General features: G+C 41.2%; 1 protein-coding gene across 1 annotated transcript in view; it reads left to right on the forward strand.

Annotated features, from left to right (window-relative positions):
* Positions 1–23,615, forward strand: part of LOC128159904 (uncharacterized) — a 123,315-nt gene that overhangs the window by 60,512 nt on the left and 39,188 nt on the right. Inside the window, exons 82-102 of the mRNA XM_052823128.1 lie at positions 105–2,771; positions 2,863–2,980; positions 3,184–3,400; positions 3,763–3,961; positions 5,648–5,831; positions 6,082–6,302; positions 6,537–8,269; positions 8,629–8,902; positions 9,151–9,337; positions 9,564–11,358; positions 11,795–11,969; positions 12,431–12,661; positions 12,944–13,305; positions 13,549–13,906; positions 14,225–14,518; positions 14,892–14,980; positions 15,283–18,565; positions 18,779–21,661; positions 21,972–22,108; positions 22,203–22,380; positions 22,837–23,114. Coding sequence (XP_052679088.1) covers positions 105–2,771; positions 2,863–2,980; positions 3,184–3,400; positions 3,763–3,961; positions 5,648–5,831; positions 6,082–6,302; positions 6,537–8,269; positions 8,629–8,902; positions 9,151–9,337; positions 9,564–11,358; positions 11,795–11,969; positions 12,431–12,661; positions 12,944–13,305; positions 13,549–13,906; positions 14,225–14,518; positions 14,892–14,980; positions 15,283–18,565; positions 18,779–21,661; positions 21,972–22,108; positions 22,203–22,380; positions 22,837–23,114 — 15,863 coding nt within the window. The remainder of the gene's footprint in view (positions 1–104; positions 2,772–2,862; positions 2,981–3,183; positions 3,401–3,762; positions 3,962–5,647; positions 5,832–6,081; positions 6,303–6,536; positions 8,270–8,628; positions 8,903–9,150; positions 9,338–9,563; positions 11,359–11,794; positions 11,970–12,430; positions 12,662–12,943; positions 13,306–13,548; positions 13,907–14,224; positions 14,519–14,891; positions 14,981–15,282; positions 18,566–18,778; positions 21,662–21,971; positions 22,109–22,202; positions 22,381–22,836; positions 23,115–23,615) is intronic.

Here is a 23,615-nt window from a genome sequence, read left to right on the forward strand (position 1 = left end):
CCTGAAATATGTTAAATATCAATTTTCATTTATATACCTGTAAACTCTTCTATTACAGTTATGATATTTCATGCTAAATTTTTATTTTTTCTCTTTAATTTTAGGTACAATATTTGTGCAAACAAAAACCAACACTGGTCAATTCAAAAGTGAATTGATCATATCTGGAAAAGGAGGAAAAACTATCATACAAGGTCAAACACTACCCAACCCAATAGGAAAACTGACAGTGAAGAAAGATGCCAATGTAGAACTTCAGCAATCCATCAGAATTGAAACTCTTGAATCAGACAACACAGGTACACTAACAATTAGTGGCCCAGCTCAGGTGAATATCAGTGCTTCTGAAGATTTGAAATTGGGCACCCAATGCAACATTAGAATAAATAAGGATGCAGGTCTAGTCTTCACTGGTGATGTTTTGGTGTCTGGAAACAATCCAGAACTGATTGTGGATGGGCAACTGGAAGCAAGAAAACTAAGCATTGGAAAACGTGGAAAGCTGGCATTGGAGAGTACAGGAGTTTTGAAAATAGACAATCTAGAGGTTGAGGAAAATTCTCATGTAGAAATTAAAGATGGTGGAAAACTGGTGGCAAGAGACATGTCAACAAATCTTCAGCAGATTAAGCTTGGTTATAAATCGTCTCTGACATATAATGAGCAGAATGTCATGGTAGCTGCATCCCAGTTCCACATGAGCTCTCTCTCAACACTTAAGTCCACAACTGCAATGAAAAACATAACAATTTTGGCAGATGTTATGACAATGGAAACTGATGCTGAAATCTCAGTAAAAGGTGGTGGGGAGCTGATAGGTCCAGGAGGTGGCAGCCCCACAAAGGGGGCCAGTTATGGTGGAGAAGGGGCTGGAAATGTGAATACAACCTATGGATCCACCTCATCTCCACTTAGCTTTGGAAGTGGAACTGGCACAGTGAGAGGTGGTGGAGTCATCAATATTCAAGTGGATGGAACTTTTCTATTCAGTGGTGTACTGGATGCCAGTGGCTCAGATGTGATGTCAGGTGGAGGCGGAAGTGGAGGGAGTGTAACAGTGGTAGCCGTCTCTATGAATGGACATGGTCACATGACTGTCAATGGTGGATCTGCTGGGACTGGAGCAGGAGGTGGTGGAGGAAGAATAGGGATCTCTGTACCTTCTGTTGGAGACTTCCATGGATCATATACATCGTATGGAGGGAAAGGCAACACTGCATCTGGAGCATCAGGAACAGTCTATGTGAATTACCAGCAAGCAGGTGGAGTGAAGAAAACTCTTGTGATTGTGGACAACCAAGGTCAGAGCTCCACAGCAACAACTGTTCTTACTGACATAGCTTCTCTGTCAACACTCAGGATAATGAAAAATTCCAAGGCCAAGATATCTGGTTCCAAAATCAAAATACAAACCATTGAAGGGGACTACTCAGGACTTGTCACGGTTCAAAGGGGACAAGAATTTGATATTGCTACACAATATGGAACCGTGGAAGCTTACTCACTCCAATGTAAGATTCTGATCAGTGATTCTGGTACAGCGATTCTTCCTGCCAAGCTTCATCTAGAGGATGCTTCATTCTCTCCTGATGAACCCTATAATCTAGATGTAAAAGGCACTATGGTGGGTATGCAGGAGTTGGTGGTAGCCAAAGGTGGAAAAGCAAGGATATCATCCACAAGTATCTCAGGCCCCCGAGCTTCACAGCTATCCCCTGCTGGTACACTATCCCTGACAAAGCTGGACGTCAACACTGGTGGATATCTAGAGCTGGGAACGGATTCTGACAGCAAGTTCACAGTTGAAATTTTGAGTATCATTAATGTTAAATTTGGAGGGGAAATATATGGTAAATACCTGAGTATCAAAGCTAAAGACCTGCAAGTGGCTTACACAGGGATTTTGGGAGTGTCAGGGGGTGGATTTTCCGCAGACCAGGGGCCAGGTGCGGGACAAAGTGGATCAGGAGGAAGTTATGGTGGAAATGGAGGAATGGCTGTGTCAGGCTCACTTGCTCTCAACGATACATATGGATCCATCGATTCAGCAAATCTCTTTGGATCTGGTGGAGGAAGTGGTAGTGGAAAAGGAGGATCTGGTGGTGGAAAACTAGAAGTGGCCATAAGTGGAACAACGACACTTAATGGAAGAATGGAATCTGATGGAAAAGATGGAACTCAGACTGATGATGGCGGTGGATCTGGTGGTTCCATTTCAATCATCACACGCAGCATAAAAGGATATGGTTATGTGTCTGTGGTAGGTGGCAGTGGAAGATCATCAGGTGGAGGTGGTGGGGGTGGAAGAATCACTTTGGATGCTATGAATGACTATGAGTTTACTGGAAAGTATCTAATGAGAGGAGGAAGCTCCTCAAGCTCACAAGCAGGAGGTGCAGGTACAGCCTACCTGTTATACCGAGTCAATCGTCTTAACTACTATGTGTTGATAATGGACAACGCAGGGGCCACAGGAACCAGCATTTCTTCAACATACATTGATATAACCTCTGTCACAAACTTTGAGGTCGATCAGTTCAGGATTGGTGACCAGACCTTGGTGGTGTTGAGGTCCCCCGGGGTCCATTACGTGGGGAGGTCCCTGTCTTGTGGCAGTGACAGTGTCATCAGTGTGATGGATGAGGTCACCTTCAGTGCCGACATGGGACTAGAACACACCAAACTAACCTGCAGTCTAAAGCTGTCAGAAAAGGGAGAAGCCAGACTTCCCAAAACAGTGGAGCTGTTAGGTGCTGATAATGATTTCAAGGGTAAGTTTGAAATTCCAACACAAAGAGATGCATTTTTAGGGTTTTACTGTTTTGGGGAGAATAAGAATGGTATGATAATTTTTGTTTGCAGGAACTCTAACCAATATTCGAGACTTAGTGGTTGCACCTGGACAGAAGGCCACCTTTGCTGCTCAAACCAAGACATCCTCCACCAGTGGAAACTGGACCACTGAGGCAGGAGCTTACAGGTAAGGGAACCAGATGATAGGCCCACAAACTATAAACTTAAGTCAGTGCAGTAAACCTATTATGTTGCTTGCAATGGAATACTTTTTTTGAATCAAATTATTACAATGGTGTCAGCATTTATTTTAGGATTTTCCATGTGAAACTAGCACAATATGAATCTGGTGGAAGGCTTTTAAAAAGCTTTTACCTTAATTTTTTTCAGATTTTCCACTTTCATCATCAAGGACTACGCTGTGGTTCAGTTTGAGACCACTGGTAAGACACTAACCCTGGGGAGGCTGGAGATACAGTATGGGGCAGTCCTCAACTCACAGAGACTTCTACTACAGAGTAACAACATCATCCTTCATCCCGGGTCATTGCTTGACCTTTCTGGTAAAGGTCATTCTGCAGGTCAAGGTCAAGGAGCAGGCTTAACAGTAAGTACACAAATTATCTTCATGCTTAACAATAAGTACACAGATTATCTAGATCTACAATGTCTTTGTATGATAAAAAACAATAATTGCTATACAGTTTAACAATAAGTTTAAGTTACATGTAATATTGATTTGAAATGTATAAGAGATTAGATAAAGCAGAGCTTTTTTTACACAAAAAGGGGAGGTTAAATAATTGTTATTCTTGATACTTACACAAAGTGTTTTTTTAATTTACACCTAGTAGTTACTGTCTGTTGATTAACAAGGTAAATTTTGAATATACTTTCATAAGTACACATAATGTTGTACAGTAATGAATGTTACTTTGTGTAATGTATGTGTGTTCAATATTTGAACAGGTGAGTGGTGTGGGCACAGGTGGTGGTCATGGTGCCCCTGGTGGTTCCCAGTCTGAGTCTGTGACAGGCGGTGCTATGTATGATGACACTCGGGTGCCGACATCAGCAGGCAGTGGTGGTGGTGACAGTTCCTCCGGGGTGGGGGGAGCAGGTGGAGGCTTCCTGAACATATCCACATTCTACGAAGTCAACGTGGAAGGTATGTACAGACTGAGAAAAAACTGTAGCATATCATTCTAAGACAATATATGGGACTGTCAACAGGGTTTTTCATGTGTACCCAATTTCCTCTTTGTTCACTATTATTTGCTGTTAAGGTGGCTCTATACACCACTTTTTGATGACGCAGTACGCAAAAAAGTAAATCTGGAAACATGCATTTCCGGTACTGGCTGATTTAAACAGAGGTGAATTGTATGGGAACCGCTATTTTGAAAAATTTGTTAAATGGATAGATTTAATTTGATAATTGGAAAATTCATTACTTACAAGTAATGTGGTATGTGACACCTTCACGTTGTGTAGTATTATTTATCGAAATAAACAATAAATTTTTAAAGAGTTTCTTAAGCATCATCGATATGTTACACCGTAGCGCAGTGGGTTAGTGGGTTCACTACAAACAAGTAGGTCATGAGTTCGATTCCCGTTGAGAACAATACATTTTTTAACTTTCCAAAAATTTCTAAAACGTTTTTTTTGGTTGAATACCGTGAAAGAAAATTCTAAACAGGTGAACATATTTCAATTATAATATACTTTAATGCACATTAATATCGACACCTAACGGGGATGAGAGGGTTGCTTTGAATTTCTCTCAGGTTGGGATACATAAATCCTATTAGCCTAGTCAATATTCCCCTTTATTTATTTGACTTAGTTTTGCATTAAAGCGAATATATTCACTTATACAGGGCAAAGTCTATAATGAAATATGTATGTATTTATCATTCCAACATTATATTTAGGAAATTTTCTTCAACTCAGAAATGAAAAGTCCCCAAGGTGTTTGGGCCTTGGGACTTAGGAACGATAACCCTTACATGAGGAACTTTCATACCAAATAAAATTTAAAATATTTTTTGTGTTTATTTGCAATGGTTTTCATTCAATTTTTTATGTCACATTTATTGAAATACATTTTCTTATAATATCAAGCAACTTTTTCAGATGATTTGTCAACAGAGTAAGAAAATATGAAAAATTATATTTTGGGGAAATACTAAAAAAAATTGCAATAATAACATTTCTGAATGTTAAGAAGTGTTATATTTTTTTTATGTGTCCGAAGGAGATATCCATCATATGACAAAATAATTTCTCTCAATTTGTTGATAGCTGTCTTTTTAAAAAATATTTTACAAAAACACGAAAAAACATTAAAAATTCTTTAAAAATACCTATAGTATCCCTATCGTCATATTAATATTTGATAAGTATATGTTTTGTGGTCTTCTATTGAAAATTGGAATAAACTGTGGGTGTATAGAGCCACCTTAAATAAGAAAGAAGGTTCACATGATCAATAATTTGGCCCTGGACAGTAATTCAAAACTGCATATTACATGTACAAACAAGCTTCTATATGACAAAAGATAACCAAGGTAGGGAAAAACAAATTAATACTGTAAATTCCTAATTAAACGCGAGGATGTTATATCCACGTAAAATTGTGAGAATCATCCCTCGCGGATTTTAAAACCTCACAATTATTTTCTGAGAGTTGATAACTATAGGAAATATGGATAAACGTTCCTCGTTTGCAATTTTATAATCTCGCGATTTGATACAAAACAGCGGGATCTTGGAATTAAGTACCGGTACTCGCGTAATATAAGGTAAATAATGGGAGTTGTGATTTTATCATGTTTTAATATAATTGTAGGAAAAATTCTGGTTAATGGCGCAGCTGGAAGTGGAACAGGTGCAGGAGGAGGAAGTGGTGGAACCATCATCATCAAAGCCCAGAAGCTGATTGGTCAGGGCCTGGTGTCATGTGACGGGGGGCTAGGTAGAGGATTAGGTGGAGGTGGGGCAGGAGGAAGGATACAGATAATCCTAGAGGAACTGTGAGTGCCAGATATCTACTAGAGATATAAGATATATTCCACAAACCAAAGTTTGAATATTTGTTAGATGAATGCATAATAATGTTCTTCATTCAGTATGTCTAGTAATCATTTTTTTTTCAAACTCCATTGAAATTCCTACATGTTATTTCATAGTAACAATACTGCTAAATATGTAATTTTGAAAAGATTTGTTTTTACGGTTGACATATTGAACAATCATGACTTTGAAAAAAAAAATCATTTCCAGATACAAGTTTCCTGGCTCAATAACAGCTTACGGTGCTGGAAATTCTGACAATCTGAACAGTGTAAAGGCTGGTGCGGGAACCATCTACATCAAAGATAATACAAGAGGGGTTCCGAATGAAAAGTTGATCATAGCTGGAAATACTGTAGATCCACTCCAGAAGCAAACTCGCACAATGATCACTGGCTCTCAGTTCCAGTTTGCTGAGGTTACTTTGAAAGGTATGAGATCTGTGCCTCTTTAGAATCCTTACCGGTAAATACCAGTAGGATCTTAAGATTTTTACAGAATTCCTAAATACTTGCTGATTGTGGCTATTTTTGATTAGTTTAACTGTAACACTTAACACACATATAAAGCATGCATATATTTATATGGTTTTTAAAATTTTTTTTTTTTTTTAAATTAGTGTTTTCTTAATCTTGAAATAGAACTTATTTTGCTTTTTTTAAAAGGATATTCACATGTTGAATTTGGCAGTTCAACATCTGAGTTTAGAATTTCAAAGATTTTTGGAGACAATACGGGCTGGCTGTATGTTAGAGACCAGCAGATTCTACGAGCAGAGTATGTAGAGGGAATACAGAATCATCTAATCACCAACATCAACATAGACCTGGATAAAGATGCAACTCTGCATACCCCACTGAACATGACTGTAGCCGGAACGACTTTGAATCTTCGTGGGCAAGTGACTTTCAACAACCTCATTGTTGAGAAGAATGGTGTGGTCAATTTGGATTCCTCATCCTACACAGCAACCTACTCTCTCGGGGCCTACCAGCGGACCAGTGCACCAGGGCAGTATCAGCTGGGCTATCTGGGACTGAAACGTGGGTCAACATTTAATCCGTTGGATGGACTTAACCTTCTGGTAGCAAAAATGGAAATGAAGCGTTTTGTTGTTCTCCTGACAGACTTTGTCAAGATTCAAGCTAGTAGCCTAACTTTGGAAAGAGGGGCTGAGTTGAATGTTGCAGGAAGGGGTAGGGTGGAAGATGCTCCTGCTCTTGGTCATGGAAAGATGTACGGTGGAGGATCATATGCCAGTGAGGGCGGAGTAGGCAATGGTCAAACACTCAGTGATGTGTCTCAGCCATATGGAACTCTATACAAACCCACAGTGCCTGGATCACCTGGAGGAAATGGAGCTAAAGGTGGAGGAAATATCCAGATTGCTGCTGACATCATCCACCTGGATGGTTTCCTGAGAGCATCTGGAGGGAGTTCCTCATCAGGTGGGGGTGGAAGTGGAGGAAGTATCTATGTCGTCTGCTATCAAGTTCTGAAAGGACTGGGAACCATGGAAGCTAATGGAGGAAGTGTGACCAGTAACAGATATGGAGCTGGGAGTGGAGGAAGAATTGCCATAGAAACAGAAATGGATTTATTCTCAAACAATGGAAAGTTTTCAGCTGCTGGTGGAAACTCACCTGCTACCAATGGCAGAGGTGGGCCAGGATCTATTTATACAAAATCAGGCAAAGGCAAAAGTATTCTAGAGACTCTAATTATTGACAATTTTAATGGTCAGAAAGAATATTATGCTCTCCTGGATGAATCTGAAGTAGATCTGGTGTTTGATATGGTAGAAATAAAGAACTATGCCAAGTTGCAAATCATTGAGGATGGAAAAGCAAGGTCCCTTATCATCAATAAAATTAAAGGAGATGGCACAGGTTTGCTGAGAATGAAAGCCAATCACAAAGGAACCCTGGAAAGAGATAGCAAAACATTCATCAACTCCAAGCTAGAAATCAATCTTGAATTGCACAATGGTGGAGAGTTTATCCTGTCAGAGACGACGACCATTCTGGGTCGAGCCACCGTGGCCTTGGATTTGGACGGAATCCTGAGGGGAGTGGTCAATCTGATTCTGGGAGCGAATCGTTACATGAGAATGGGCAGCAACGCCATGATAGTGCCATTCAAAGCTACATCTCTGTCGGGTCAGGCTCGAGTGACCTTCGGTCTTCTCCAGCTAGATCCAGGAAGTCGGATTGACTATGACAAGGAAACCGGGGCAGACATGCTGCTGGGGGTGCTCAATGCCAAGTTTAAATCCACCATCACTGCAGACTACTTCAATATCACGTGTTCAAAGGTTCTGGTAGAATTGGAGGCCCTGATATCTGCAGCCAGTACAGACCGGGCTCAGTCAAATGGGATAGATGTCTACACAGGGCAGGTAGGCACTTTAATTTACCGGTAAGCAAAAGGACCCTTATGACCAATTGATCTGTAAAAAAAAAAGAAATACCTAAAACTTAATACTTCTACAAAACTAAAGGCTGTAGTCTAAATTTGGAAAGTTTGATTTTACTATAGCTATGACATTTCTAAATCCTACAAATTTTCAAATCAAATTTACAAGCTTATTAAAAAAACATAAAATATTTTCATTTCCAATTAACAATTAAATTTTGGTCTTTTAAACACAAGGAAGGATTTTGTTGTTGCTATTTTGATGATATTATGAAAATATGTTGAATTTGATTTTTGAAACCTTGAATGACAAAAAATTGAGTTGCATTTAACTTACAATAGGGTAAACAACTGAGTGGAAGGAAGGGAGGGGCAGGACATGGAGGTGTGGGAGGGGGACTCCCCGATGCAGCGGGGGACTCCTACAACTCTTTGTACACACCCACCCAGCCAGGGAGTCGGGCCAATCTAGTGGGCGGAAAAGGGGGTGGCAAAATCTACCTCAATGTCGGCAGCCTGATGTTCAATGATGGAGAAATATCTGTGAATGCTACTGGTTCAGCCAATGGAGGGGGAAGTGGAGGCAGCATCTGGATTAAAGCCTACTTGATTGAAGGTTTGTGTCAGTCTCAGATTCCAAGGCATCTGGATTTTACCGGCTAAAGTTTGTGCTGCTGGTCTTGGATGCCGGAGTGCTTAGATTAATTCTTACTTGATTGTAGGTAGGATTTTAGTGTTTTGAATGTCTTGATGCAATTCAGATGTATAAGTTTCAATAACAAACTAATTGAATCTTAGTACCGTAATACAATGTCATGTTCTCACAATACTATCCTCGTAAGTCCTGTATGGTCGTACTTGCAGGTTACGGGGTGTTCTCCAGTGTAGGGGGTAGAAGCAGTGGAGCCAATGGAGGGGGGTCAGCAGGCAGAATCGCCATCCATTCTTCCAGGATCATCCAGTACCAGGGCAGGTACCAGGTGTTTGGGGGTGAGGCCGCTGATGACAGTAACGCAGGAGGGGGAGGAACTGTTTACCTGCAAGACATCAGGTAAGCTTGTTTTCAGAATAATGCATTTAATATATTACATAAAAATGTAATCAAGATATTTGTGTTTGAGATACTTTTTAAGTTCAACTGTACTTTGGCATTAATTTTATGATTCTTTGATGCATAAAGTTAACATTGAGATAAAGAAACAATGTGGTGGATTGATGCTGTTCTTTATAACACAAGATAAATGAGAGAGATAGAAATATAAATTCTTGTTTTGTAGGAAGGGGCAGGTGTATAGACGTCTTTTGCTGGACAACTTCAACAGACCACTGGATAAGTACTCCACCATTGATGAAGGACCTCAAAGAGACTTCAGTTTTGATGAGGTGCACTTGATGAATCAGGCCTCCCTTCACGTCCGAGATATGAACGAGCCAATCAACATTGACATCAGGAAGTTGGTTGGAGACCGCTCGGGATTGCTACACATCCACAAGAAGCAGAAACTGGTAGCGGAGTTTGAAGATGCAGTTCGACAAGCTTTCACATCAGGTGTTAATTTCATCATTGATGAAGAGGGAGAAATCATCTTTCCAGCCATTACCTATGTCTATGGAAAGGGTGTGCTGTTTCCAAGCTTTGAAGAGAGAAGGTCTTTAATGATTGAGGGTCAGCTAACAGGTATCAACGATCTTGTCCTGGGATTTGAAACGCTGATGTACTTGGGAGTTAATGCCAACACTGCGAGATATGGGAATGATGATACAGAAGATCCAGGCAATGTGGAGTTTGGAACTATAGATCTACGTGGATTGTCACAAATTTTGTACCAAGCTGATCTTACAATGAAAGCAAAAGTAGGGAAAATTGATGTTCGTTACAAAGCAAAGATATCAGCTGAGAGTATACGTTTGATGGCTGGAGTATTAAATGTTGAAGCAGGAGCAATAATGACATCATCAGCTAAAGACAGGCCAGCCGACACAATAGATAGTAGGCTAGGATCAGGGCTATCTTTCACTGTATCATCCACTCCCACTGGAGCTGGTCATGCCAGCCCAGGGGGTGGTATCTACAACAGCACAGGTCATGTGGTGTATTTCAGTGGTTCCTATTATGACAGCCTTTATCGTCCAAAAGAGAGAGGAAGTTCCGGAGGAAAATCCAGGTCTCACATTGGAGGCAGAGGGGGAGGTGTTATTGATCTGGAGATTGCATCCGAGTTATTGGTAGATGGAGAAATAAGCACAGATGGTTCCAATGGAGACTCCACATCTGGTGGTGGTAGTGGTGGTACCATCTATGTAAAGTCCAAGAACCTGGAAGGTCATGGTCTTTTCACTTCTGCTGGAGGATCTGGTGTTTGTGGGGGCTCAGGGGGACGAATTGCTTTCTGGCTTGACACCCAGATCTACTTTTTTGGGACATACGAGACAACTGGAGGAGTGGGGAGATCACAGACTGACCTGACAACTGGTGGACCGGGTTCGGTGTACATCAATGACACCAGATTTGGCAGACCATACCAGCAGTTCATTCTAGACAACAATGCCCGATCATGGGACCACTATTACACCTTGGACGAAGCTGGTGTCACAGACTATTACTTTGATGAAGTGCACCTTACCAGAAATATCTCCTTACAGCTTAAATCAGGTGATGGAATCAACAGAGGGCTCACAGTAACAAAAATCTTTGGAGATAGAACCGGCCGTCTGCATCTCAAGTCCAAACAGGTTGCACGCATAGAGGAGCTACAGTCAGTCATGAAGTCGCCTATCAATCTGTGGGTAGATGAGGGGGCTCGGGCCTTCCTCTCTCCTTTAGTGTACATGTTGGGCATGGGGGAGATTGCTTTCATGTGGAATGGTGAGATTGTAGGAGTGAGGCATATGAGAATTGTTCCTGGCCGTAAAATCAGCGTCAACCCCCAGGCACAGACCAGTTGGGTCAGAAACGGCACCCTGATACAGGGGGTGCCAGGCTGGTTCCAATTCGCCAGTCTAGAGGAAGGAGCTGGGGCTGAAATGATTCTCCCTCCCCCAATGGGTCTTCGTCTCACTGTTGGGTTTCTTGTAAGATTTATTTTCACTTTTCTTTTCAGTAGTGTTTGTTAAAGATTTTTTAAAGAGTATTCCTTTAAATTTTCTTACTGCCTTTTCATGGATTGTGGGTTTTTGGCTTATTCGTGGGGATGTAATTTCGTGGATGCACCGGTTTTCAGTTTCAGTTTCAAAGATAACGCTTTCTAAATTTGTTTTTTCTTTGAGGATGTAAATTCGTGGGGGAGGGCTACCCACGAATACCACAAAAATTGAGCTAACACAAATTCTAATAATTACACAGTACATTCCAATTTTTTTTTTTATATGTATATAACTCAAATATCATTTGCATAATGCAAGAGAAAATGTTTGGGAATATCAATCTCTGCTAGTTATTACTGTAGAAGATAATTATCTTTATCATTATATAAGGGGTTTTTGAAAGTCTAATTTCATTGAATTGTAGGATATAAAGTTTGATGCCATATTCAAGTCTGACACATTTGAAATAGAAGCGACAGATTTCTTTCTGGAGCCCCTGGCTCGCTTCATCTGTGTAGGCACAGCCCCTGTGGGAGGCCCCGGGCGTGCTAGGGTCAGCCACACCGGGGCAGGACATGCTTCTCTGGGTGGAGGAAATGGTATGATGGGTGTTACTGCTTAATGCTTTTTTCAAACTTAAGGCAAAAATTTTATTGATGATAACTCCCTCTTTTATGGGTGGAGTGCTTCTGATTCATCAAATCAATGAACTTTTAAAGATCAATGAAAAAAAAATGAATATGAATTTTAATCAATTTTAAATGAGTTCTTTGAGATGAAGATTCTGTAAATATATGTATGATGTTTAGTGTATAGAATGTGTGTACAGTTTGTTTTTTTTAAAGAAGTTTTCTGACTCTGTTAATTCTTACATGTATAATGTCAATGACATTTAGCATTGTGCTTAATTAAGTGGAAGTTGTGTTCCACAATAATACTTAAGAGAATACCCAGCCAAATGTAATATAATTATGTACTCTTACCGTACAGTATATAGGAGAAATGTAAATTGTAATGGAATTGTATTGGATTGAATCTGCTTTTGTTCCTCCCAATCAAGCTACACATTCGACAGTCGGGGGAGAGGCTTATGGGTCCCTCTACCGCCCCACAGATCACGGGAGTCAGGGAGGGGTGGGCGACAATGGACTGCTTGGAGGGAAGGGAGGAGGAACTGCCAAAATCACAGTGGGAGCAATCTTTCAGCTCGATGGAAGACTGGAGGTGGATGGTGAAGATGGCAAAGACAATGGTGGAGGAGGAAGTGGAGGATCCGTGTGGATAAGAACAGGTCAGTTCATGTCTGTCAGTGGAAATGCATGAAATTAATAACCTTAAGCGCTTGATAAACAGAGCAGACATACATGTAGCTTCTTTTACTGAAATAATTCTATGTATTTGCTTCATTTTTATTTTATCTTAGCTTCCAATTCATGTGAATTTTTGTAATAGTTGAGAATTAAAAGGTGCATATTTTATCTTGGTAAAGTTTTCTCTTTGTATAGATAAAATACTAATTTTGAAAATATTGTACTTTCTTATCATTTTATTTAAATCACCTTTATTTTATCAGACCACTTCAGAGGCTATGGGTCAGTGTCTTCTATGGGAGGTAAAGGTCATGGCATTGGTGGGGGTGGGTCAGGGGGAAGAATAGCCGTCCACACCTCCAGTGCCAATGAATATAAGGGCTTTTTCCTGGCCGTTGGACAGAAGGGAACCAGCACAGGAGACATGGGCGGCCCAGGGACGGTGTTCATTGAGGATAAAACCTCAGAGTTCGAATATCAGTCTCGTCTGTACCTTGATGGACAGAATCTGTCCCCAGCAAAGCCTGTTGTTATCTGGGAGAAGAACCCAAGAGTTTTGGCCAGCAATGAAACCCTGGACAACAATGCTGATGTCAGCTTTGACCATCTTATGCTCAACAAAAAGGTACAGAAATGCTATCATTTCCTACAAAGGGATAATAAATAAATCTATATATCTTTGATTTTTTTTATGTGGGGAGGGGGGGGGGGTTAAAGACAGAAATTATCAAGAATACCTTTTCTTTATTTCTAGCTACAGGTGTATGTTTCAAAATTAATCAAAATTATTAAATCATGTAAATATTACAACTAGTACATATATACCAAAAGTAATTTAATCTTGCCATCTGTATATTTTACTTTTTAGGCACAACTGGAAATTTCTGAAGGCAGAGACAACATCAGGAAGTTGAATTTAGGTCTGGTTCTAGGAGACAAGACTGGAGTACTGCACCTGCAGAGTACACAGACCTTCTACATAGAGTACGACCAATACCAACTTCTTAGATCCTCCCCTCCCTGCAGCTTCCTGGTGGATGAAGGCAGTGAAATGTGGGCGTCGGCAGACTTCCGCCTGATTGGACTGGGGATTCCTGTTCTAAAACTGGACGGTCATTTAGCTGGGGTGATGAACCTGACCTTGGGTCACCAGCTGAGAGTGGAGATATCAGAGACGGCCTCCAACAGTCGTCTGGTCGGAGGAACACATGTGACTTTGGAAAAAGGTTTGAGATTTAAAGAATGTGATACATACTTACCGTATATGTATGGTAGATAATACATGTAGTCAATTTGATCTCATTTTTCAATTGTTTCCATATGCATGTATGCAATATATTAAAAAATTTAAATTATATAAAAGGGACAGAGAGACAAAGACAGAGAGGAAGAGAGAGACATATGTCACAATATTTTATTTTATTCCTAATTCTTAAAGTTTTAACATATTAGTATGTTCTACTTGTTTATTTGTTATGTGTATGTCTGTTGTAACCCCTCAATCTACCGTATCCCATATATGTGAAAAACTCTCTTTTCTCCAGGAACATTGGGTCTAGGAGTCCTTTCAATGCAGGCCAATGCAGAAATTATCCACACCAAGGAAATAAAACTGGAGACGTCGGACATCATGATGAGGTACAGTTCGCTGATTCAGGCCGACAGCATCAACATCTCGTCGGGGACCCTTCACATGGAGGGTGAGGCTAGGCTAGACACCACAGCTAGAGGAGACACTCAGTCCGTGGTAAACCCGGGGGTGGATCCAGCAGGGAACGGGCTGGGAGCGGGGCACGGAGGATTCGGGGGTGGAGCTGATCTCATCAATTACACCAGTGGTAATATCCTTGGTTGTAAAGTGGTATTTTGAAATGCATGTAAAAGAATTAGGATCTTTATTTTCAAATATGACCAGTTGAAGAAAAAGTAATGCACTGTGTATTACTTATTTCTGCAAGTTATTGGGGGATATTTTAAACTTTGCAGTAAAATATCTACAGGTAAACCGCATGTGCACAATTTCAAATGATCAATTCTTAAGGTCATGTACAGATAAACGAACTGACATCAAAGTTTGCTGCAGAGAGGCCTAAATACCTAAAAATTTGGCATTACATGTTTTTTTTAAGCAGTTTAATAGACATATATTTATTAAATTAATATGCAGACAATTCAGATTTTTATCTTTTTGTGTTTTATGGCTATTTGTAGCTTCTGCATATGGATCTTATAAAATGCCAAAGGATCCAGGAAATGTGGGAGGTGGATCTGGTGGGGGTACAGGGGGTGGAACAATACAGGTAAACAGCTCAGTGTTTGTGCTTTTGATCCTTTTTCGGTTGCTTGATTATTGTGTTCATTCATTTTAAAGACATTTTCATAACTGTGTGAATAGTTTTAAATAAATTAACAATATGTGGTTCTTTATTGAAGTTTGGGTCTGCCTTATTCCAATTGACATTTATTTACATATTTTGTAAAACTCTAAGAGAATTCATTCTCTGAAGGAAATTTTCACAATATTACATGAATCACTTGATACAAATAAATGCAGAATTTTTCTCATACATAACAGCACATACAATGTGTTTCAATCTGACAGGTAAATGTGGCCCGATACCTCCATCTGGATGGTGTGCTGACAAGTGCAGGTGGCTCTGCTACGTCCGGTAACAGTGGTGGTGGCAGTGGAGGGAGTGTGCTGGTGTTAGCCACAAACTTCTCCGGACATGGCCAGGTGGTGGTGTCCGGTGGTAGCGGCAATGAGTATGGCCACGGTGGTGCTGGTGGTAGAATAGCGGCGCATGTGTCATGGTTCAGGGAATACAGCGGTGACTACATTGCATTTGGTGGCTACAAAGGTGACAAGAGCACTCATCAGTTTGGTAATGGAGCAGGAGGAACAATTTACTTCACTGATTCCAACTCTGGCATCACTTCCAAGGAATTCATCACCACACCAGAAGGCATCAAGTACTTGGACGGATTCCGGAAACTCCTGATTGATAATGATGACCGCAACAAGAAGATTCCAACCATCATCATGACTGAAGATTCTAGCTCCGTGTTTGAATTCGATGAACTGGAAGCAAACAACCATGTAGTGCTTCAGATGCGGGGTCAGAATTCTGAGCTTGTCGTCCACAAGTTTAATGGAGACAGAACAGGTTTGATGCATATTTTGGCCGGGCAGGTTATCCATGTTGAGTACAAAGAGTCCACAACAGGGTACACTGTGGCTCCAGTCAGCTACCTGGCTCAGTCTGACACAGAGATTGTTCTTCCCTCAACTGTTATCATGCTGGGAACCAGGAGTCAGATAGGGGGTCTGATGACCAATGTTCAAAATTTGACAGTGGCTGAGGGGGCCAATGTCGTATTCTACTCTACTTCTCAGACAGCTCTCAGGGAGAACGGAAGTTATGTGCACATGACAGAAAAAGGCAACATCAGTTTAAGCCATCTTGTTATTCAAAGAGGATCAAAGGCAACATTCCTAGAGAGTGAAGCAAGTCTTGTTATAACCATCAATAGATTGGCAATCCGATATCAAGGTAGGATGTCACTAAACACAGGCACCATCTATTCTGACTCTGGAGTCATTGAAAGTGAAGGAGTCTTGTTGCTAGCATATGAAGGTTATGAGGCTGAATCAGGACCTGGTGGTTCTAGGACCATCGGAAACCTTGGTTATGGAGCATCTCACGGTGGCCATGGTGGTGCTCCCAGTGGAAGCATAGGAGGACCAACATATGACTCAGTTTATAAACCCCTTCATCCAGGTAGTGGAGGTGGAAATGGAAAAGGGCAAGGTGGAAGAGGTGGAGGATATCTGGTCTGGGAAAATGGAAAGGATCTGTGGATCGATGGTCATTTGAATCTTGAGGGTGAACAAGGACATGGCCAGAATGCTGGTGGAGGAAGTGGAGGGGGACTGATTATTGTGACTCTGAACTTCACTGGATATGGTCATGTGGATGTCAGTGGTGGAGCAGGATCAGCCACTGGATCAGCAGGAGGTGGAAGTGGTGGTAGGATGGGCATCCACATCAAGTTTAAGAATCGATTTGCAGGCTGGCTTGATGCAACAGGTGGACTAGGATCAGGTCAAATCCCATCAGGAGCAGCAGGCACTGTCTACACAGAAGAAACAGACAAGGGTCCAAAGTATGCCGACATCAAGTATGATGCATCCACAAACAAGACAAGCACCAAAGCAGCTTTCAGAAGAGTGGAGGTCAACAACAAAGACATAGACAAACATTTATATAAAGATCATGGTGTTCCCTGGCTGTATACAGTAATCACTGAAGGTCCAAAAGACTACTATGAATTTGATGAGATGGATCTGCAAGGCCATGCCAACCTTCAGTTTGGGTATCCACTCAAAGACTCCCTCAATGTGACAATTGTTGCCCATAAATTTAATGGTGACAACACAGGGTTGTTGAATCTGAGAGAACTCCAGCAACTGTTTGTGGAGGTTGTGGAATCTGTCTCAAATGAAACATTTGCTCCCTGCAGTTTTAAGATTGAAGCAAAGTCTGAAATTGTGTTTCCAAAACGGGTCAACCTCTTTGGAAGGAGAACATGGATGGAAGGGTTGATGACAGGAGTGGAAGAGTTCATGATCAGAGGTGGAGCTGATGTCAAATTTTATCCTACTGCTCATACAGCCTACAGAGAGAACAGCACTCGGGTACAAATGACAGAGCCAGGAAACTTTGACTGGAGTGTCTTGAAGGTGATGTGTGAATCAGAGCTAGAATTCACAGCCATTGATGTGGCTGTTGTCTTATCAGTCTCGGAGTTTTATGTGAAATATCATGGACTGCTAATGATGAAGTTAACCAAAATAGAATCTACCTATGCCCACATTGAAGCTGAGGCAGAGTTCAACATGAACGGGAAAGGGAACGTAGGTGAGACAGGTCTTGGGCGGGGTTGGACTAATTCCTCGGATGGAGCTGGTCTGGGAGCTGGTCATGGAGGATGGGGTGGAGGCAATGAACCAGTTTTTGGTGGAGAACCATACAACTCAGTATATGAACCTGGCTATGGGGAAGATCTTCCAACACTTAAGTTTGCTGGCAGTGGTGGAGGACATGGGGGTGGAGTAGGAGGAGCTGGTGGAGGATATCTCATCTGGAATCTAGGAGATCTGCTGGAGATGAATGGTATTCTATCACTGAATGGAGATGATGGTTTGAGAAGTTATGCTGGGGGTGGATCAGGTGGGAGTGTATTGATAACCACAACCAACATGACTGGTCATGGCATAATAAGTGTCAGGGGTGGATCAGGGAATGTGCTAGGTGGAGGTGGAGCTGGGGGAAGGATTTCTATCAAATGTCGGTGGAGATATCAATATGGAGGACAGTTTCACAATTATGGTGGAGATGGTGGAAGTCTAAAGAAGCAGGCAAGAACTGGGGCTGCTGGAACCACCTACAAGGAAGAGAATTTGAGAGAGCTGGAATACAGGCTGAAAAAATATGACCCAGTTCACAATACCACATTTTTGGCAGTTGATCATACATATGTTCACTCAGATAACAATCTTAAATACAGCCCAGCTGGAACTCTGCTGATGGCCAATGAAACCTTTGACTATGAATTTGACGAGGCAGAATTAACAGGAAGTTCTTGGCTACTCGTATACCACCCCACAAGCCAGAGTAGAAATGTGACGGTAATCATTCACAAGTTCATGGGGGACAAAACTGGAATCTTACATCTGCGCTCCAGGCAGCATGTGTTTGTGGAGGTGGTGGAAGCTGTGCTCAATAGAACTGAAGCACCATGTGGATTCATCATTGAGAATGGCGCAGAAATAATACTACCTGAAGAAGTTCACATCCATGGAGTCAGAGGAATGTTTGCAGGTAAATTGTTAACATACTTTAAGTTTAGATTTCATTCTTCATTGAAGTTCATAATTCATGGTGGGTTTTTTTGGAAACCTAATAATCCTTAATCATTACTAGTATTATAAATTAAATATAAATTTATATTCTTTATCTTTTATCAATAATGACTCCTTATGATTTAATAGTTTATGTTATTTAACTTTCTTTGCTTAATTCAATTTATTTCAGGGCAAATGACAGGGGTACTGGAGCTCTTTATAGAAGGAGGTGCTTATACTAATTTTGTATCAACGGCCAACACAGCACTGATGGAGAATGGAACCAGATTCCGAGTGTCTCAGCAGGGCCATTTCCAGTGGGACAACCTCCACGTGAAAATGAATGGGCAGGTTGATTTTGAAAAGATAACAAAAACCCTAAAACTTGAAAACAGTGAAATGAAGGTCAAATACCAAGGACAACTTTTCATGAATGATGCTGAAATTTATTCATCTTACGTCTGGGTAGAGAGTCAGGGAATTTTCCACATGAATGGCAGAGGCCATAAAGCAGAGCAAGGACCTGGGGCAGGGAGAACTGTGAGCAATGAAGGATATGGCGCTGGTCATGGTGGATATGGAGGAGCTCCAAATCCTGTAGATGCTTCTGAACCATATGGATCTGTTGTCACTCCACATCAGCCAGGCAGTGGTGGTGGAAACGGATTGGGACAAGGTGGATCCGGTGGTGGAGTTCTCTTCTGGAAGATTGGACAGAGAATGGAGCTGAATGGATTGTTAGCATTGCAGGGATCTAGTGGTATCAACCTCAATGCTGGAGGTGGAAGTGGGGGAAGTCTGTTGATTGAGACCACCAACTTTACAGGGCACGGAGAGATCAATGTCAGGGGAGGGGACGGGACAGGGACGGGGGGAGGAGGGGCAGGGGGGAGAATAGGGATACACTGTGAGTGGAGATACAGCTATGGGGGGAAATACAGAAACCGAGGGGGTGATGGCGGTCCTGGAAAGAAAGTCTCACATGGTGCAGCTGCTGGTACTACCTATGTGGAGAATAACTTCAGACCCCTGGAATACAGGATTCTAAAGTACATGAAAGAATCCAATCAAACCTACTTCCGTGTGGATCATCTATATGTTCATATTGATAATGAAGGCAATGCTGTGCCTGTTGCCACAGTCATCATGGAAGATCAGAGTGAGGTGTTTGAGTTTGATGAGATGGAGATAACAGGCTTCTCCAGAGTGTTGATTTATCATCCAGTGTCCGACCATGTCAACCTTACAGTGCATCGCTTCATTGGTGATAGAACGGGTCAACTCCATCTCCGAGCAAATCAGCTAGCCCTCATTGAGTATGTGGAGTCCATCTCCAATGTCACAGAGGCACCTGTAAGTTATATCATCGATGAGGATTCAGAAGTGATCTTCCCAACTGAGGTTCACATCCAAGGCATCAACACTACTCTAGCAGGACTCATGACTGGAGTTCATCACTTCTATGTGGAAGACAAGGCTGTTGCTGTTGTAGAAGCTTCCTCTCAGACTGCTCTATTGCAGAGTGGAAAATATGTGGATATAACAACCAAAGGAAACTTCTCGCTTCCCTCAATCAATGTCCAAATGGATGGAGTTCTCGAGTTCCGAAGAATTACTAACTCACTAACCATCACAACGGCATTTTTGGAAATCAAATACCTTGGGTCTGTGTTCATGAATCATGGATACATAGATGCAGGTGAGATTGACATGGAATCTGAAAGTCAGATCAGTCTGGATGCAAAAGGTTACAGAGCTGAAGGTGGACCAGGAGCAGGAAAGGGTACAGCAGGGGGAAGTTATGGAGGACAAGGAGGCTGTGCTGACCCAGATAAATCATATGGATCTTTATTTACACCAAGTCATCTTGGAAGTGGAGGAGGGGGAAATCAAGGTGGTGCAGGAGGTGGATTTGTGGAAGTAAATGTTGGCAGAAACATTCACGTGGATGGAAATTTCAAGACCTATGGAGGAGATGCCCAGGGTTCTAATTCTGGAGGCGGAAGTGGAGGATCAATTTTGATTAAAGCTTTTAACTTTAGTGGACATGGCGTACTGGATGCCAGTGGTGGTGGTGGTATTGGCACTGGATGTGGAGGGAGTGGTGGGCGGATTGCTGCCCACATTGGATTCCAGAATAATTTTGGTGGATTTTATCTGGCACATGGTGGAAAAGGAGGATCTTCAACTAACCACACACTCTCAGATGGAGGGCCAGGGACAATATACAAGTACGAGTCTAACAGGGGACCACAGTACAGGGAACTCAAATACAGTCCAAGACTAAATGAAACACTGATTAAACCGGAACATTCAAAATTGACGGTGGAAAATGCAAATTTGAAAACCATAAACCCAGGAGTAGTGATGGAGGAGAACAGTGTTTACTATGAGTTTGATGAAGTCCAAGTGGAGGGATATGCCTATGTCCATTTCTATCACCCAGGATCTGCTGCCAATGTCACCGTGGTGATACATGAACTGACTGGAAACAAAAAAGGAATGGTGCGTGTTCAATCCAACCAGCAGGTTTTGGTGAACTTTGTGGAGTCCACCCACACTTACCTCGATGCACCCTGTGGATTCCACGTGGACAGAGGGGGTGAGCTTGTTCTACCAACAACAGTGTTTATCACCTCAGAGCAGTGGATTCTGGGGGGCAGGCTTGTAGGGGTGGAAGATCTGATCATAGAAAGAGGGGCAGAACTCATTCTCATACAGGATGCCCACACCAAAGATGTCCAGTCTGTAGATTTGATGTACTTGAAGTCAGAATCAGACTCCTTCACTCCCGGGCTTGTACAGTTTGGAACTCTTGTTGTGAACAATGACGGAGTCTTGACTACTTTGACCAATCCTGTGAAGTCTTACATCATGACCTCCACTACCAGTGTGAAGAATGGCGGGAAGGTACAGATGAACAGTCTGTATGTCATCTACATCTCCTCCTATCTGGAGGTTGAGAAGGGAGGGCTGGTGGATGGAGAGGGGCAGGGATTCATTGCTGGACAGGGACCAGGGGCAGGAAGTACAGGGACTTTGGATGCGTCTGGAGGAAGCTATGCCAGCTATGGTAATTTTGAAATGTTTGATACCACTCTTGTAGATTTGTTTATTTTTATTTATTTTTTTTAAGCAAAAGAAGATACAATTCTAATGCATATCAAAAATTTTGATAGTAAAATTATGATTCTTAAAAATATTATTGTTTTTAAGGCTTCTTTAAGACATTGTGGAGTTTTTTACATGGTTTCTTTTATATTTGATTATATTTATATATCAAATTACATTTGTAAAATGCATCTCATATCTGGTTGATAACGAGTCAAAATATTGATGTTGTCTTAGTTTTCTTTTGATTTACTGGGTAATCTGTATGCTAGGTTCTCCTGGATACCACTCAAATGCTGTGTCACAGCTACCCTATGGTAACACCCTGAGACCGTCTGTCCCAGGAAGTGGTGGCGGAGGACCTTCAGGCGGTGCAGGAGGAAATCATGTGATCATGAATGTCGGAAAGGTCAGACAATGTACCACAAAATTTTTAAAGGAATTTTCTAATATTTTTTCATTTTGCATGTGTGAGTAGGCTGAACTGTGATTTTTTTCTTCAGGTGTTAATTATAGATGGAGTGGTTTCTGTAAATGGAGGAAATGGATTATCCACCACACAGGCTGGTGGTGGGAGTGGAGGTGGTATCCACATTGATTCCCCCAGTCTCGTGGGCTATGGAGTGGTCAGAGCTAATGGGGGCACTGGTTACCATGGAACTTGGAACGCAAATGTGTACAGTGAGTAATAATGTGAATCTACCAGTTTTGCAAATTGTTTTGGTGCAGATCGATGTAAATTTCTCTATTTCATAAATTTTCATTGGGACAGGTGTTAAAATTGTGTTTAGTGAAAAAAAAAACTTTTTTTTATGTGTAAGCAAATGCTAGATGAATTTCAAGTTTGTTGGGATGTAAATTTGTGGGAAGGAGGAAATTTTCTAGTAAATCACACACAATAGTCACCATCAATGAATATGATTCCTCTGTACGCAGTATATGAATAAAATAGCTTTGATACTGTCATACAGAGCTAGTATATACCACCAGCAGTACTATCTTGAAGCATTATAAGGATCTTTAGAGATGATTTTTGTCTTGTCCTTTGTTTGACTAATAAAAAATTCAAGAACATATTCTATATTTCTCTGTGAATTACATTTTACACTTCAAACCTCCTATTTTTTTTTCCTCAAGAAAATGGCGGTGGTTCAGGGGGTGTAATCAGTGTATACCTGGAAGAGAGACTCAGATTCCGTGGAAGAATAGAGGCAGTGGGTGGATCAGGGAATCTGGGGGGTGGACCTGGTACAGTCCTGGCAAGGACAGCTACAGGAGCCGACTTGTTCATAGAGATATGGATAAACAATCTGAACCGTGGACAAGTCGACGCATGCGATTACCCTACGAAGCTCATAAACATCGAGTCTGTTGACGTGCTTCATCTTCAAAACAGAGCTTGTGCCAAATTAGATGTATGTTTTTTTTGATTTATTGATTTCTAAATTAAACTGCATCTGGTGAATTTTTATTGCTTTAATTTAGTATTGAAAAGATTGTGCAAAGTATGTGGGTTTGATTTTAATTTAAATAATTATGACAATAATTTATTTAGTTGCATGGCCTTGGAAATTGTAATTTCATATGATATATATTCTGGTCTCTACCTAGTAATCAAAAGTACATAACGATGATAATTGTATGAATTGTAATTATTGAAAAATTACATATGAAAATTTATTGTACAATGATCTTAAAACCAGTTATGTTATAAAATTTAAAAAAAAACAGACAATGAATGCAAAAATGTTTATATTAAATAGAATATCACCTTATAAAATGGCACTTCATTCAAAGTTTATTTCATTGATTTGGTAAAGAAATGTAACTTGCAGTTATCACTTACAGCCTCATTTCAAATCCGACCCCCATCAGTAAAATAAAATTGTGGTGAAAATAAAACAGTTGGGAACATT

The sequence above is a fragment of the Crassostrea angulata genome, chromosome 8, assembly GCF_025612915.1.
Source record: "Crassostrea angulata isolate pt1a10 chromosome 8, ASM2561291v2, whole genome shotgun sequence".
NCBI lineage: Eukaryota > Metazoa > Mollusca > Bivalvia > Ostreida > Ostreidae > Magallana > Magallana angulata.